The 15,604-nt window shown below is 51.4% G+C and overlaps 1 protein-coding gene across 10 annotated transcripts in view; it reads left to right on the top strand.

Annotated features, from left to right (window-relative positions):
• Positions 1 to 15,604, top strand: part of SCYL3 (SCY1 like pseudokinase 3) — a 42,584-nt gene that overhangs the window by 19,283 nt on the left and 7,697 nt on the right. For 7 of the 10 annotated variants that reach the window (XM_082702718.1, XM_082702723.1, XM_082702717.1 and 4 more), the window contains 6 exons: positions 1,166 to 1,222; positions 2,378 to 2,480; positions 3,668 to 3,779; positions 5,512 to 5,589; positions 7,609 to 7,748; positions 8,949 to 9,133. In XM_082702718.1, the coding sequence (XP_082558844.1) occupies positions 1,166 to 1,222; positions 2,378 to 2,480; positions 3,668 to 3,779; positions 5,512 to 5,589; positions 7,609 to 7,748; positions 8,949 to 9,133 (675 nt within the window). The remainder of the gene's footprint in view (positions 1 to 1,165; positions 1,223 to 2,377; positions 2,481 to 3,667; positions 3,780 to 5,511; positions 5,590 to 7,608; positions 7,749 to 8,948; positions 9,134 to 15,604) is intronic. The other 3 variants (XM_082702725.1, XM_082702720.1, XM_082702721.1) reach the window with 1 other exon arrangement.

The raw sequence follows: 15,604 nt of genomic DNA, 5'->3' as shown, positions 1-15,604 counted from the left end.
CAAACCAGGCCCCTCATGGCAGCCCTGTGGAGATGGCGGCTCGCTGACTTACTGGCTGTGTCTGGTTTCCCCGTTCTCTTGTGGGGCTTCCACACGTGAGCCACGGTAAATGTGCACCTTCGTGGTCTCTCGCCCAGTTCAAATGCTCCTTCCACCACAGAGGTGCTCCTCTCATAATATTTCTGCCCCAGTCGATCCCTTTCTTCTCAGAATTCACCTTACATCTAATTAGTGTAATAGCACGTAAGTCATCCTGTGACTCATGTTCCAGAGTCTTCACCATGGCCTGGGAGGCCCTCTGCAGGCTCTTCCCCAGCCTCCCTTCAGCCTCAAGTACCACTTCCAGTCACTGAGCTGCGCTCTGGCCACCCCCCCGTGTTCTCTGAGGGCCGGTATCCTGTACCTCTTCTGCCCTTGCGTGCCATTCCGTTGCTGGGCGCCTCATTCCCGGGGCTCTCTGGAGGATGGAACATCCCCCAGAAGAAGTCCACAGTCTAGTTGAGTCTCTTTGTGGCGCCTTCCCCTGGGCGTTCCCTCCCCAGTGAAATCTGTTGCTCCCCCTGTGCTTCCACGGCGCTCGGCGTGTCACTCAGATTGCTAGTTTACATTCTCGGTTGTGAGCACCGGGCTGGGCCAGGGAGTTTGTCCTATTTTGTATTTCTCGTGCCTTGAGTGGTGTTTGGAACATAGAAGCTCTTGAACAATAGTCTTCGAATCTGTGAATCAGTGTCCTTGTTCTGTGGACATCATCTGTGTAGCTCATAAAGTCCTCAACTTTTCCTTAAGATTGACTTGACTCGACCAGAAGATTAATGAGGGATTTGTTCTATGCTAGAGAAGCCTTTTATTTGTCAGTAACTAGGCAGGATGAGAAAGATGTATCCCCGATGACTAGTGCAAGGGAGTGAGATGCAGAGAAGCCTCTGAACAGCAGAGGGTACCTGCCCTGCTGAGGCGTGAGGCGAGGGACCTAACCGTGTTTTCTTGAGCCTCGCGCTGGGCCAGGTTTCAGTTCGCAGATTTCAGATGTGTGTGTTGAACGTGCAGCACTGGTGTGAAGGCATCATTGCTGCTGTTTCCATTGCTGGTTGCTTCTGTAACTTGGTATGAGAGACTGGTTCACCAAACCTATGTATGAATTATTTTCCTTAATTTATTTCTCTAGTTTCTGAGGAGTATTCAGTCAGTCAGAGACCCAGCATCTATCCCTCCTGAAGAGATGGTAAGATGATACGCTTCAGCTGTAACGAAGGCTTCTTTGGGTAACTGAGTATGAAATGTAACCTTTCGCCTGCCCCCTCTTTCTTGGCCAAGTCGTGGATGCCTCCTAACGCCTTTGGCCATGACCGCTTCTCAGACTAATCTCATCACCACAGCAGGGAGCCGTTTTCTTGACAGTCCGCTTCCATTTTTGGAGGCACGGACACCTGTGCTACTGTGTAAACGGAGAGGGCCGGTACTTGGTCCCCGCTTCGTGGTCTTTGTAGTTGCTGGAAGCCCGAAGAGCTGGGGACGTAGCGCCCCGGCCCCTCCTGCGCTTCCCCCAAGCCACGCTTCGGCCTGTCGGTTATGAGCTGGGACTCCCCGAGACACAGCAGAGTGATTATTGGCATTAATACTCTTGTGTGACGAAGGTTCCCTCTACAGATTTCCCTGCCAAGTCGATGAACCTTTCAATTCTGTTTCTTGTCTTTACCACCAGCTGCTGGTGAAGAAAGATTGTATTTACCAGTAAATGTGAGGAAGTTGCTTCCTCTCGATTTGTTTTCATAACTACTGGAAACAGACAGTGATCCCCAGAGACACATTTCACTGCTTTACGGGAAACAGACCCAACTCCAAACTTGAGTATAGACCCAGGCCTTGAAATAAGCCCTGTTGATCCAGATTGGTACCGTGTGTATGTACTAGTGTTTTTCAGACTGATTTTGGGGTTTTAAATCAAGTTAGAGGTTCTGACAAGCTTTGAGAAAAAAGAGTAAAATTGAAAATCTCATTAAGTTCTGTAGGTAGTAAGGCTGAGTATTGTTTTATGAAACTTTTATTTCCATTATGTGTGTATTTATACTTATGTGTATGTACTACTGCCACTAACGATCATAATAATAAAAATTTTAAAAATCTGGGTTGCAGTCAGAAATATTTTTGAAAGCCACAGACATATCCTGTTTAGCCCTTTTGTTTTCTTTTTGCCCTTGTTTGATATTTTTAAGTCTTTAATAAATTCCTTTCCCTCATCCTGTGGAAGCCTACAGGCTTGTGGCTGGTACCGTAAGGTTAGCTTGGAGTGTCATAAATGCAGATATGGGACAGGGAGAAACTGAGATCCAGTGTGTAAGGCAGATTCTCTGGTTTTAATCATCTTTCCTGCTTTCAGTCTCCAGAATTCATGACCCTGCCCGAGTCACACGGACATGCCCGGGACGCCTATGCATTTGGGACCCTGGTGGAAAGTCTGCTCACAATCTTAAGCGGACAGGGTGAGTCGGGGTTGTGCTGCTACATCCACAGAGTAAGTAGGAAGGTCATTCACAGCCTGCTCCGTGTGGGTTCAGAGCACTGCGGGCTTTGATCGCAGGGAGGAACCTGTTGCTCACCACATAACCTGTCTAGGGCAGATCTTAACAGCAGTTTCCCTGCTGAAAGAAGCTCTGATTTCTTTACTTTGCAGACGTAAAGCTTTTTAAGTAGGAGCCACTTTCAGCTCTGACTCTGGGTATCCGCGGTCACTCTCGGGATACTTACTGGGATTGGTCCTTGCGGGCCGAAGCCTGCGTTCCTTACCTGGCCGGCCACGGAAGTGAGCGCTGGTGCGGACTGATGTGAAGCGACCTGAAGGAAAGAGGAGGATTCAACATTTTTTATGAATCCAAAGCTTAACATCCCTTTATTCTTTCCGAGCCCTTTTGATTTTTTTCTTCTTGGTATAATGTACTTACTGCCTTTTCTTTCGCGGCCCTGGAGAGCCCAGGTTCCTGAGCACGCTGTTTTTTTCTCTCTTAAGCGCTCCAGTGGCCACTTGGAGCCTGCTGACGGGCGGGGGGCGCGGGGGCACCTGCCCCGGGAGGCCCATGCTGGCCGGGTCACACGCGGCCCGAGCTCGGTGCAGCTCTGATGTGGTTCCTCCCCCCGGTGTCTGCAGTGTTCTGGAGTCACAAGCGTCATTCAGCTGCTGGCTCGGAATCATCTCAGCCTAGAAATACTTGAGAATTATACCCTTGGGGCTAAGGCCTCTCTCGTGGGGCCAAACTTACTACCCCACTGAGTCTGAACCGGTGGTAATTACATGCCGTCCTTGGGCGATCAGAAAACAGTCGTCCCAGCAACCTGCTGTGTTCTGGGGATGAGGAACCTGGTGGGAGAGGCCTAGGGACCTGCCACCTCTCCAGCCTTCCCGCGGCTGAGCTTGTCCTCCAGACAGGATAGCCGGGAGGTGAGGGGCTCCACGGCAAGGCCCAGGGGGGCGGTGTTGGCTGCATGGGCAGCTGCGTTTTCTGCTCCGGCCACAGAGTGTGGCTTCAGGTGAGCAGGAAGCTGTTTGGCAACAGCCAGGCCTTTGTTTGTTTGGGCTTTTACAGGTTGGTTTTTGCTCTCGTCAGTCTCCAGCTATAGAGGTCCTGGAAGCAGGGAGAAGGCATTGGAAACTAACTGTCGCTCTGGATTTCAGTTTCAGCGGACGTTCTCTCCAGCTTGCAACAGACCTTGCACTCAGCCTTGCTGAATCCCCTTCCAAAATGTCGGCCAGCGCTCCGCACCTTACTGTCCCATGACTTCTTCAGGTGAGGGCGCCTGGCGGGCTTGGTGGGATGTCCCCACCGCCGGCCTGCCCTCGGACCCTGCGTCCGGCTGTGCGGTATGGCGGCCCCGGGCACACACTCTGGCCTGTGCTTGCCGCTCGTGGTCAGGAGAGGTTCGATCGCGTCCATGTGGGGCAGCAGAGGGCAGAGGTGGGCTGCCTCTCGGGGTCTTACCACAGGAAGTCTGAGAAATTTGAACTGTGGCGAAGGCTGGAGTCTGGAGGCCACAGCCCGGGGCCCTTAGGACTTGGGCCGATGCAGAGGCGAGGCCATGTCCGCCGTTGGCAGCCATCAGGGAGCTGACTCTGCTGCTGTCCTATTGTTGATAAGAATTTGTTACTGTTGAAATTTTTTCTTGTTGGGGGAGAGGAGCTCGTTTCTCTTCAGGCAGAAGATTGTCTTCTCGGTTTAGTAACATGGTGGAAGAGGAGCGCAGAGGCGCAGGTGGGGGGGCACGCTAGAGCGGTAGCCCTGTTGCTGGACTCAGAGATGGTTTTGAACCTCTCTTCAAGGTCAGTTGTAACTGGGTGTCCTCCTCCTCTTCCTTTCCACCGCCCAAAGTCGCAACTTTTATTGGCGAAATCGATCTTGTTTTGAAACTGAAGACCCTAGTGTGCAGTTGGAGCCCCGGGGAAAACCAGAGCGGAGCGAAAGCTAACTTTATCCTGGGAGGGGGGCACGGACCTCTAGGGTAGGACTCAGGCCGTGTTATTTAAAAGGGCAGAGAGGTAGTGTCACTCTAGTTATTAGAATTTTATTTATCGTTTACATTTCAAAGAAACTGTTCAAAACCTTTCTCATTACAAGAGTCTTTCTAGAGAGGCATTTCTGTGTCCTTTCTTATAATTCATACCAATATTTAATTTACCTTGATACAAGATCTCTACAAAGGACAATCCTTTACAGCAAGTAGATTATCTCTTCACTGGTGGTAAGAGTTGTTAGTAAGAATTGTATTTGAAGCAGAGATGGAAGAGAAAGCCAAAACCCACACAGGCTCCCTCTTCCTGAAGCTGCTGGCTACGTGGGAGCCCACTGGATTAGACAGACATTTGTGCTTTTCTCTGCTGCTGAGCCAGAGGGAAAGGGGTGTTGATGTAAGATGTGCAGATGCGGGGGGCCAGCCGTGCTGGGGGGGTACATGCGGGTGGGCCAGCAGCCCCGTCCCGCAGGATGGGAGGGCGGGAGCAGTGCTGCCTGGGGGCTGAGCAGAGTGCGCCTGCTGCCCGTCACCCTCCTCCCTGCTTCGGGCGGGAGCAGTGGGAAGATTCTTGTGACTGGCACGAGAGATGCCTCTTTGCCCAAGCCCCTCAGAGTTCTTCTGCCCCAGAGCAGACTGGAGATCTGACCACTGTTGGTGGTGCTGGTCACCCAATACCATTGCTCTCAGGACAGTTCATGTCACCACATCCTGTTGCAGCAGAAGCTCAGATGACTCTGACCGCTCAAACCACCGGGTCTGCGAGGGTGTGTTTGCGCACCGTGTGCGCCGAAGCACGTATCCTCTTCACAGATCTCTTTGCTGCTCTTAAAATGCTGGATTCTCCACGGCTGGTTCAGAGCATGTGTCTCATGACTGCTTCTCCTCGAAGCGGCACAGGAGAACGCTTCCTTGGCCCTTAGCATAGTGTGGTCTGTGCTTATGGCTTCAGTATTTAACATGCCTTCACTAACCTATTGTCCTGCACATTTTTTTTTCCTCTTTGGCATTTAGGAATGATTTTCTAGAAGTTGTGAATTTCTTGAAAAGTTTAACATTGAAGAGTGAAGAGGAGAAAACGGAATTTTTCAAGTAAGTTCAGAAAGTGAAGGGCTTACAATTCACTTAACTTGGATTAAGTCCATATTTTCACTTGGGGTGTTCTGGAGAGAGGAGTCCACGCTTACTTTCTCGGACCAAGCTTGTTGAACACCCTTCGTGTTGGCCTTCGGGTAGGCCCTGGGATGGACAGTTGGTTCTGGTGGGGGAAACAGTGATGAGTTGCGGGGGGCATCCTGAGACCCCAGAGGGGAGGGTGGCGGTGGTCAGAGGAGGTGGTGTGTGCCCCAGGACAGCATGAACTAACACACAGAGGCAGGGCTCGGTGCGAGCCAAGCATGGCACCGCCAGCAGCTGGGTCCTGTCGGAGCGCAGACCCCCAGGCAGGGGTGAGTGAGAGGTGGGCACCCTCCCAGAGTGGGGGGCGGTGAGGACCAGTAACACTGTCGGTGAGCAGTGGGCTTCATCAAAGCCGTGAAAGCGGCCGTGAGACAGTTACCTCTCCCGGGGCGGCTCGCTCTGGTGTCTGTGGAGGGCGCGGCCTGAGCTCTTCCAGGGGCTTGGATCAGTCTATAGACCGTGGCAGGCTCCAGGGGTACAGTGAAGGCACAGAGAAGGGGGCCTTCCGCCATCAGATTGGAAGCCCTTGGAGATCCCCAAGAGCATGAGAGAATCCCGCAGGAGAGGCCCCAGCCGCTGGCACGTGAGCAATGTGGGGTCAGGGGTCCCTGCGCAGTGTGTGGGGGGCTGTGGGCATAGATGTGCGCGGGCACCTGGCCACACTGGCCCCGGAGAGACGGCGGCGGCCGCGGAGCCAGCAGGGAGGACTAGGGCGCTGCAGCCTGCAGAGAAAGTAGAGGCTTGGGGGACACCCAGCGCCCAAACTGTAACCCGGGGGGCAGCCACCCAGCCATGTAAGGGGGTGGCTGACCAGTGCGACAAAGCTGTGATGGGGACAGGAGGGCCAGAAAATGTGCGCAGCCCGGTGTTCCCGGCAAAGGCACATGCGGGGAGGTGGGAGGAGTCCCTGTCCCTGAGGAGTCGGGGGCACCGGCGGCCTCAGCTGAGGAGGAGCCGCTGGCGGGAGGGGAGCCAGGCCGCAGGTGAGCTCCGCAGGGACAGGAGCGAGGGAGTGGGCTCTGGGCAGAACCTCGCGAGACAAGAACTTCCGAGAAGAGAGCACAGAGAAGCCGGAGAAGGCAGTGGACACGGGAGGGATGAGTTCAGAATGGAAGAGATGCGAGCCGGTGTTTGGGCTGGGGGAGCAGGGCTTGGGGAGCAGAGCGGGGCGCCGTCCAGGCTGCGGTCCCAAGGAGGCCGGGCTGTGGGGTGACAGCAGTTGGGGGCAGTGAGAGGCAGTCTGCTGCCAGCCATGCTGTAGGGGGAGCTTGCCCCATGACTTCCTAATGCCTACGTCTTTTTTTTTTCCCCTTGTTTTAAAGATTTCCTTACTTGAGAGAGAGAAGGAGTAGGGCTTGGGGCAAAGGGAGAGAGGGAGAATCCCAAGCAGAGCCCCGTCCCCCAAGTCCAGAGCCCAACACGGGGATCAGTCCCACGACCCCCAGAGGGTGACCTGAGCTGAAGTCAGGGGTCCGCCGCCGACCCGGTGAGCCTCCGGGCCGGACGCCTGTGTGTTCTTCACAGGGCGCTCTTACGCGTGTTATTTTAGGAAGTTTACTAACAAAAGCTTTTATTTTTATTTACCGTGGAAACTTGAGACAATTTCATATCCTACATTTTTTAAATTTGCAGAAAGTCCTTTTAATCAGCTAGGAAGCTCCTGGCTTACTGGGGGAGAGGACCCCGGTGCCGTGAACACGGGGCAGTTTGGTGAACCCTTCCCTAGCTCAGGTCGGAGCTTGTCTGCGCGCCGGCAGCCTTGTCTCGCACCCTCTGCATTTTTCCTAAAATCCTTGTCAGCACCTGTTCACCTTCCCTGGCCACAATTCCCCGTGCTCCCCACCCCCCACACACACCCCGGGACCGAGGTCGGAGAGGGTTGTGTCTGAAGCGTCACCCCCAGGTTCCCAGGCCCCTCTTCTCTGCCCCCAGGTTCCTGCTGGACAGAGTCAGCGGCCTGTCGGAGGAGCTGATAGCCTCGCGGTTGGTGCCGCTGCTGCTTAATCAGCTGGTGTTTGCGGAGCCCGTCGCTGTTAAGAGTTTTCTTCCTCATCTGCTCGGCCCCAAAAAAGGTGAATGTTTTTCAAAGGATGGTTGGTCATTAAGGAGTTTGAGCTGAGGGAGATTCCTGCGGGTGGTTAGGTCTGTCTCTGAGAACAGTTGTTGGCCCGAGTGACCATTGTGACTCCGAGCGGCTGCCGGCGCCCACTGGGTCGAGAAGGAGCCTCCCCTGGAGAGTCAGGTCTTCCGGGGAAGCCGGCACGGGGTCCCCGCACGCGCACGGCTGGAAGAGGAGACGTGCGTGGTGTCGGGAGAAGGCTCCGTCTTCGCGGGACTGTGCATTTACAGTGAGGCCGGTGCCTCTGACTCCCCAGGAGCGACCCATTTAGTTTGTGTTTCCAGTGGGAAGACTGGAAAGCCTGGAAATAACTTTCCTACTTGGAATTTGTTTTTTCTGAGTGTGAAATGAGGGTGTTGTTCGGACCCTCCGTAGCTTCATAAGCACTGCGGACGGCAGCGTACCAGGTTAGAGAGCAGAGGATTAACGTCGCTCTGTAGAATTCCGTGTTAGGCAGAATTGTGCTTTTAGAATCTCTTTTCTTAAAAGATCTTGATGCAGCAAAGCAGCATTATAAGTAACTCTCTTACAACATAGAATTTCCTTATATCCTTTGTCATTCCCTGAGTTTTTTCTTTGTAGCTCTGTGGTTCTCTTGCTCGGACGGACACGCAGCAGGGTGTGCTTCTGAGTCACCTGGGGAGCCTTTTACAAATGGGCCTGCAGGACTGTCGATCCTTGTTCATAACGGTCCCTGAATGACGGTGGGGTGTCTCTGGTAACCACTGCCGTAACTAGCAGGAGGGGAGGACCCCCAGCATCAAGTCCCACTAGGACATTTGCCACCTCCTCATTGGGGAGGTGAAAGTGAAGCAGCCCTATTGATCTAATCTAGTGTATGAAATTCCCGTGATGACACCAGCGTGTACAGAGTTAGTGATTCAGGAGTCAATGAAAATACAGGCTTGCTTTGTTCAATTGAATCTGATCCTGTATCTCAAAAATATTTCTCCAAGTACAGCGTGTTTGAGAAAACTGAGCCTGAGTGATTTGGGGCAACCAAAAAGGTTTCCTTTGGTTTGGGCCTGAGAATTCCTTCGGAAGAGTACTGAGAGCGTGGGGCGACTCCTGGGCTCGGTTAGTAAATTCTTTGGGCTCCTTTCCCGGAAGTGACAGTCTGCCTTTTCCTCCGTAACTGCCTCTGACGGGGTAGACAGTGCGCCGGGGGAGCCGTCTCGTCTGCTGTCGCCGGCCCTGTTCCAGTCGCGGGTGATCCCGGTGCTGCTGCGGCTGTTCGAGGTGCACGAGGAGCACGTGCGGATGGTGCTGCTGTCCCACCTGGAGGCCTACGTGGGGCACTTCACCCAGGAGCAGCTGAAGAAAGTCATCCTGCCGCAGGTCAGAGGTGCTCGGTGTGGAGGGCGCAGCCGGGGCTGGGGGGAGGCGGCGGCCCTGGAGTGAGAAGACCCTCGCTCAGGAGGCTGGAGGCGGCGGCGGGCGTGAAAGCCGCGGGGGTAGCAGGGGCTGAGCGGACTCGCATTTCCACTCCGCTCACACAGGCACGTGGACTAAACTAGCGTATTTGGTCTTAACCTGGGAAAACGGATTCTGCTTTGCTTAATCTTTGGGGAAAAGGAACAGGAATCCTTTGTGGATGTTTTGTGACAGACATCGTTAAGTGTCTATAATTAAATACCATAAAATAATTAAGTCATCACAGGAGCGTGAGATGACTCGGACCCGAGCCTTCCAGCTGGTTTATCAGCCGCTGGGGACCTGGTAATGACCCCTGCCCCGGGCTCAGGTTTGTGCTGTTGGCGCTGGGTCTCGGAGAGCAAATACCACAATAGAAATCCATTCTCGTTCGGTTCTGGAGGCTAGAAGTCTGAGGTCATGGTGTCTGCGGGTCCATGCTTTCTCTGAAAGCTCTAGGGGAGAAGCCTTCCATGCCGGCTGCCCTGCTTCCTGGTAGCTCCTGGCGGTCCTCGGTGTGTCTTGGCTTGGAACTGTCACGCCAGTCTGCCTCGGTTGTCCTTTTCCCCTGTGTCTTCACTTGGCCTTTTTTTTTTTTTTTAAAGATTTTTTTGCCAGAGAGAGAGAGCGCGCGCATGCGCATAAGCAGGGGGAGCGGCCAGCAGAGGGAGAAGCAGGCTCCCCACCAAGCAGGGAGCCCAGTGTGGGGCTCCATCCCAGGCCCTGGGATCGTGACCTGAGCTGAAGGCAGAGGCCTAACCCACTGAGCCACCCGGGTGTCCCTTCACTTGACCTTTTTAAAAAGATCCAGGTCATTGGATTTGGGACTCACTCTAACCAGTGCAACATCATTTTAAGGTCACATTTTGGGTGGACATGAATATTTTAGGAGACAATATTGAGCTCAGCACAAGGTTTTAAAAGATTTAAAACTTTTTGTCAGCCTGTAGGAGCTTTAAAATAATTTGTTTTCCTATGAGATTAATGTATTTGAAATGATTCCTAAGGCCTGTTTTTATGCCAGGTCTCAGGTCCTGGGGCCGTAGAGGTGTATAACACTTTGCTTTCAAGGAGCTAGGAGGTGGGACAGAGAGATGTTTGTTTTCTGTTGCTGGGGCTCCCCCAAAACTTAGTGCCTTAAATCAGTAGCCATTTTGGCCTCACAGATCTTTGGATTGACAGGGCTCAGTTTGGGGGTTCTGTCGCACAGGAGGTCAGCTGAGGAGCAGTCCCCTGGCACCTCGGAAGGGATGGCTGAAAGGCTGGGCTTAGCGGGGCCTCCCTTTCCACATAATCTTGGGATGTGGCAGGGCCTCTGTTGCCCTTCGCCACATCTCTGACAGTGTCCGTGAACTTACATGGCTGCCCTGGGCTACTGGAAGCGCCAGGGCAGCTCTCCCAAGGCACAGGTTAGGAATGGACAGTGTCACTTCTGTTCCATTCTCCTGGTTCCAGTGGGTTGTGCGAGTCAGCCCAGGTTCGGTAGGTGCTGGCTGACAGCGCACGACCACTGGGGACCACACTGGGAGGACTGGCTTTAGGGCCAGGCGGCCGCCACACCGCACGTTGTGTTTACGTCTGCAGCAGTCACCGCTACCCTGGTGTTGTGGTGTCTGAAAATGCCGAAGAGGGATGAAGCACTCTGTCTCCGAAATGCAGTTCTCCTACGTCTCAGAGTTGGCTCTGAGCCGAGCTCAAAGACAGTGTCCGTGCTCAGTGTGTGCAGACAGTGAAGGCCTCCTCTGTAGGGGAATGACTTGGCCAATTTGTGAAAAAGTATATTCTGTTACTCTAGAGCGCGAAAGTGCGGGTGGGGTGGGACAGGGGAAAGACTCCGAAGCCAACTCCGCACCAAGCGCAGGGAGCACGACACGGGGATCGCTCGCGCAGCTGCGGAGACATGACCGGAGCCAAAGCCAAGAGTCCGACGCTCGACTGACGGAGCCACCAGGTGCCCCACATGGCCGGTATTTATGTGCTGGGAAGCTCACTTCGGTAGCAGTGTGGAAGGTGGGGTAGTGAAAAGGAGGTCAGGTGGGAAGCTGTTCGTCCAGCAAGAAGGCCAAAGAAGTCTGGGGCAGATGCGTGGTGCCGGCCGAGGGAGAGGGACACAGGGGCGGTGGACAGGCGGGACTCAGCTGCTCTGAGAGGCGAGGTTTGAGGAGGACTCTCAGATTTGTGGCCGGGGAGGATTGTTGTGTTACAATTGCCGAGTGCCCTAGCATTGAAATTCTAATCATTTGCAAAAAAACACACTGTAGCTTATTTATACAGCTTTGTTTTGAGAAAGTGCCTGATTCGTGAGCATTGGGCCTGACGTTCTCTTACTGAGTCTTGTTGGAAATCTTGATCTTAGATAAGTGAGGAAGCCAGACCAGAAAATTAAATGATGGGTCAAGTCATAATGAGAATTCCTAGAGGAGCTGGGACCAGAACCCAGAGTTCCTGGCACCCAGGAGGCCAGGCTGTCACCCCTGGGGAGGCCGGTTACCCTGGGCCTGAATCTGGCTGGCGCGGGTGGCTTTGCTCGCCCCCCGCCCGCGCACATGACTCTGCTGGTTCAGAGCAAAGTATCTCCTGAAGGCTGCACGTGACTATCTTAGTAGTTTCTTCTGGGTGCGAGTAACCGAAACCCACTCAGACAAGCTAAAGCCAAAAGAGACTTGGCTAGAAGGATGTCACATGGAGACCACGTGCCGCTGGGACTCAGCCAGACGGTCTTCAATTCTTTCCTTTCTCCATTTATCTGTCCCACTGTGAGTTCCCAAAGACGGGCTTTCAGTGTTCGAGTACACGTGGCCAGCATGGTTGTCCCCGTGGTTTCCCAGTTTATTGTCCTCCTTTTAGCAAGCCACAGAGCTAACTGGTCTCTCCACATTCCAGTTTGTGCCGGACGGAGGTCATAGCTGGCTCCATTTGGGGCAGGTGTTCTGTGCATCAGATGTAAAGACAAGTGTTCCAAGTCCTGTCCTTTGTGTGTGTAAAGCTGGGACGAGGGGCAGGGTTGGGGACATAAGCACGAGGGACGGAGACGAGGGGTTCTAAGTATGCTCTGTCCCTCAACTGTTTCTGGTCCTGTAGTTACGCATGTACAGATAAGGAGAGTGAACATGTAAAACGGGTTTTTAATTGAGATATAATAAACATATAAGCTGTTTCAGGTGTACCACATGATTCAGTAGTTGTGTATATTGTGAAACAGTCATCACAGTGAGACTTGTTCGTCTGTAACCATATGTAGTTTACTGAATTCTTCTTCCTTTGATGAGAACTTGTAAGATTTATGTTCTTAGCAACTTTATGCCATAGAGTAGTATTAGTGATAGTCACTATGCTGTATGTTACATCCCCATGACCTTTTGTTTTTTAGATTTGAGAGAAAGAGAGTGAGTGCAAGAAGGGGCAGAGGGAGAGAGAAACTTTAGCAGACCCTGTGCTGAGCCTGGAGCCTGACCCGGGGCTGGATCTCATGACCCTGAGATCATGACCTGAGCCCAAACCGAGAGTCAGACACTTGACTGACTGAGTCACCCAGGGACCCCTGACTGACTTATTTTATAACTGGAAATTTGTACCTTTTGGCCCCTCCTCACCATCCTCTTTCCCATCTCTGGTACCACCGGTCTGTTCTATGAGCTTGTTTTGTTATTTTCATTTTTAAAGATATTTTAGTTTGGGGAGGGCACCTGGGTGGCTCAGATGGTTAAGCGTCTGCCTTCTGCTCAGGTCCTCATTTCAGGCCCCTGGGATTGAGCCCTGTGTTGGGCCCCCTGCTTAGCAGGGAGCCTGCTTCTCCCTCTCCCTCTGCCTGCCTCTCCTGCTCGCTGTCTCTCAGATGTATAAATACAATCTTTATTAAGTAATCTCCACGCCCAGCATAGCGATCGCACCCACAGCCCCGATGTCAGGAGTCTCGCTCTCCACTGCCTGAGCCAGCCGGGTGCCCGTTTTGGCTTTTTTTAGATTCCACACGTAAGTGAGATCCTATAGGGTTTGTCTCTCACTTCACTCAGCACGATGTGCTGAGTCGATCCAGGTTGTCGCCGATGGCAGGTTTCATCTCTTGCATGGCTCAGTGATATTCGTGTGTGTGCGTGTGCGCGCACATGTGTCAAATCACATTTGCCTTATTCCTCCGTCCGTTGATGGACACTTGGTGACCATAGCTCCGGTGCTGTAAGTAATGCTGCGGTGTATGCTACAGTGTAAATTAGTGCTTTCCTTGGATAAATTCCGAGAAGTGGAATTGGTAGATCGTATGGGAATTCTTTTTTTTTCTTCCTGACTTTTTGAGGAACCTCCCTGCTTTTCTACAGTGGCTGCCCCAGTTACCCCTCGAGCGGTGGTGCACCAGCGTTCCCTCTTCTCCACGTGCTCACATCCTTGTTACTGCTGGTCTCTGGGACGGAAGCCAGATAGGTGTGAGACAGTGGCTCATTTGTCCTGGCACGTTGCCACGGCCACGTCACTGTACTGCCGCTGTGCACGTGCTTTCTGGGACTGACTCACGCTGCGATCGGAAGCCTGTCTCCCCCTCCTCTTCCTCCGCTGTCCTCACCCTTGTAGTCCCTCCCCCTGGCAACCATCAGTTCTCTGTATTTACAGGTCTGATTCTGCTTTTTGTTTCCTTATTCATTTGTGTGTGTGTTTTGTTTCTTATTTACTTCATTTATTTTTAAAGATTTTATTTATTTGACAGAGAGTTCAAGCAGGGGGAGCAGGAGGGAGAGGGAGCAGCAGGCTCCTGCTGAGTGAAATCCATGTGGGGTTAGGCTTTCTTAGTCTGCCTCACTTCCCTTAGCATAACCCCCGCTAGGTCCATCCATGTTGTCTCAAATGGCGTGACCTCCTCTTCCGTCGTGGCTGAGCAGGCGTCCTAGACGCCGCATCTTTCTTACCGTTTGTCTGTTGATGGACACAGGTTGTTCCCTGTCTTGGCTATTATAAATAGCATTGCAGGAAGCACGGTGTGAAGGCATCTTTTCAATTTAGTGTTTAGTATTATTTCTTCTCTGAGTGTTCGGTGTGACTCACTGGTGAAACCATCTGGTCCTGAACTTTTGTTCTTCCGGAATTTTTGGATGATGTGGTCTCCTTACCAAAAATCAGCCTGTTCAGATTTTCTCTTCCTTTATGATTCAGTCTTAGTAGGCTGTATATTTTGGCAATTTATCTATTTCTTCTATTTGCCTAATTTGTTGGCATCTAATTATTCATGAGTAGTCTCTTATGATCCTTTGTATTTCTGTGGTATCAGTTGTAACATCTCTTCCATTTCTGGTTTTATTTGTGTCCTTTTTTTCTTGACGTGTTCAGCTGAGATTTGTCCATTTTGTTTGTTTTCAAAGAACCAGTTCTTAGTTCTGAATTTTTTGTTTTCTTTTTCATTTTCACTTATTTTTTTTCTAGTTCTTTAAGGTATAAAGTTAATGTTTGAGATTTTGTTTGTTTCATGAGGTAGGCATTTGTATATCACAGTAAATTCTCCTCCTAAAACTGCTTTGGCTGCATTGCATAAACTCTGGTATGTTGTTTTGCATTTTCATTTATCTCCTAAGGTTTTTTGTTTTCTCCTTTGATTTCTTCTTTGACCCATGGGTTGTTCAGTAGCATGTTTAAACTCTATGTATTTGTGAATTTCCTGGTTTTCTTCTTGTAATTGGTTTCTAGTTTTTAATACCACTGTGATTGGTAAATCTCAGTCTTCTGAATTTATTGAGACTTGTTTTGCAGCCTAACATGTGATCTGTCCTGGAAGACATCCCATGTGCACCTGAAAAGAAAGTGTATTTTGCTGTTTTGGGATGAACTGTTCTGTATATATCTGTTAGGTCCCTTTGGTCTAATGTGTCATTCAAAGTCACTGTTCCCTTGTTGATTTTACATCTGGGTAGGTGGGATGTTGAAGTCCTCTACAGTTACTGTCACTCAGTTTCTCTATGTCTGTTAATATTTGCTCTGTGTCTGTAGCTCCTTGTATGGTGGGTGTATATATATTTATAAATCTTCTGTCCTCTTTTTAGATTGATCCTTTTATCATTATGTTGTCCCCCTCTTTATCTCCTGCTGCAGTCTTTGTTTTAAAGTCAATTTTATCTGATATAAACTGTTGCTACCTAGGCTTTTCTTCACTTCCTTTTCCATGGAATATCTTTTTTGGTCCCTCTCTTTCAGTTTGTACATGTCTCTAGGTCTGAGTGAGTCTCTTGTGGGCTGCACATTGAGGGGTCCTGTTTTTCATCTATTTAGTCACCCTGGGCCTTTTGATGAGAGCATTTAGTCTGTTCATATCTAAAGTATGTTTATAGATGTGTACTCACTGTCATTTTAAAATTGTTTTCTTGTTGTTTTTCTAGTTCTTCTCCATTCCTTTCTTTTCTTGGTCTCTTCTCTGCA

Source organism: Mustela nivalis (genome assembly GCF_964662115.1).
Source record: "Mustela nivalis genome assembly, chromosome: 16".
Taxonomy (NCBI): domain Eukaryota; kingdom Metazoa; phylum Chordata; class Mammalia; order Carnivora; family Mustelidae; genus Mustela; species Mustela nivalis.
The sequence above is the reverse complement of the archived record's forward strand: the minus strand, read 5'-3'. Positions and strand labels throughout refer to the sequence as shown.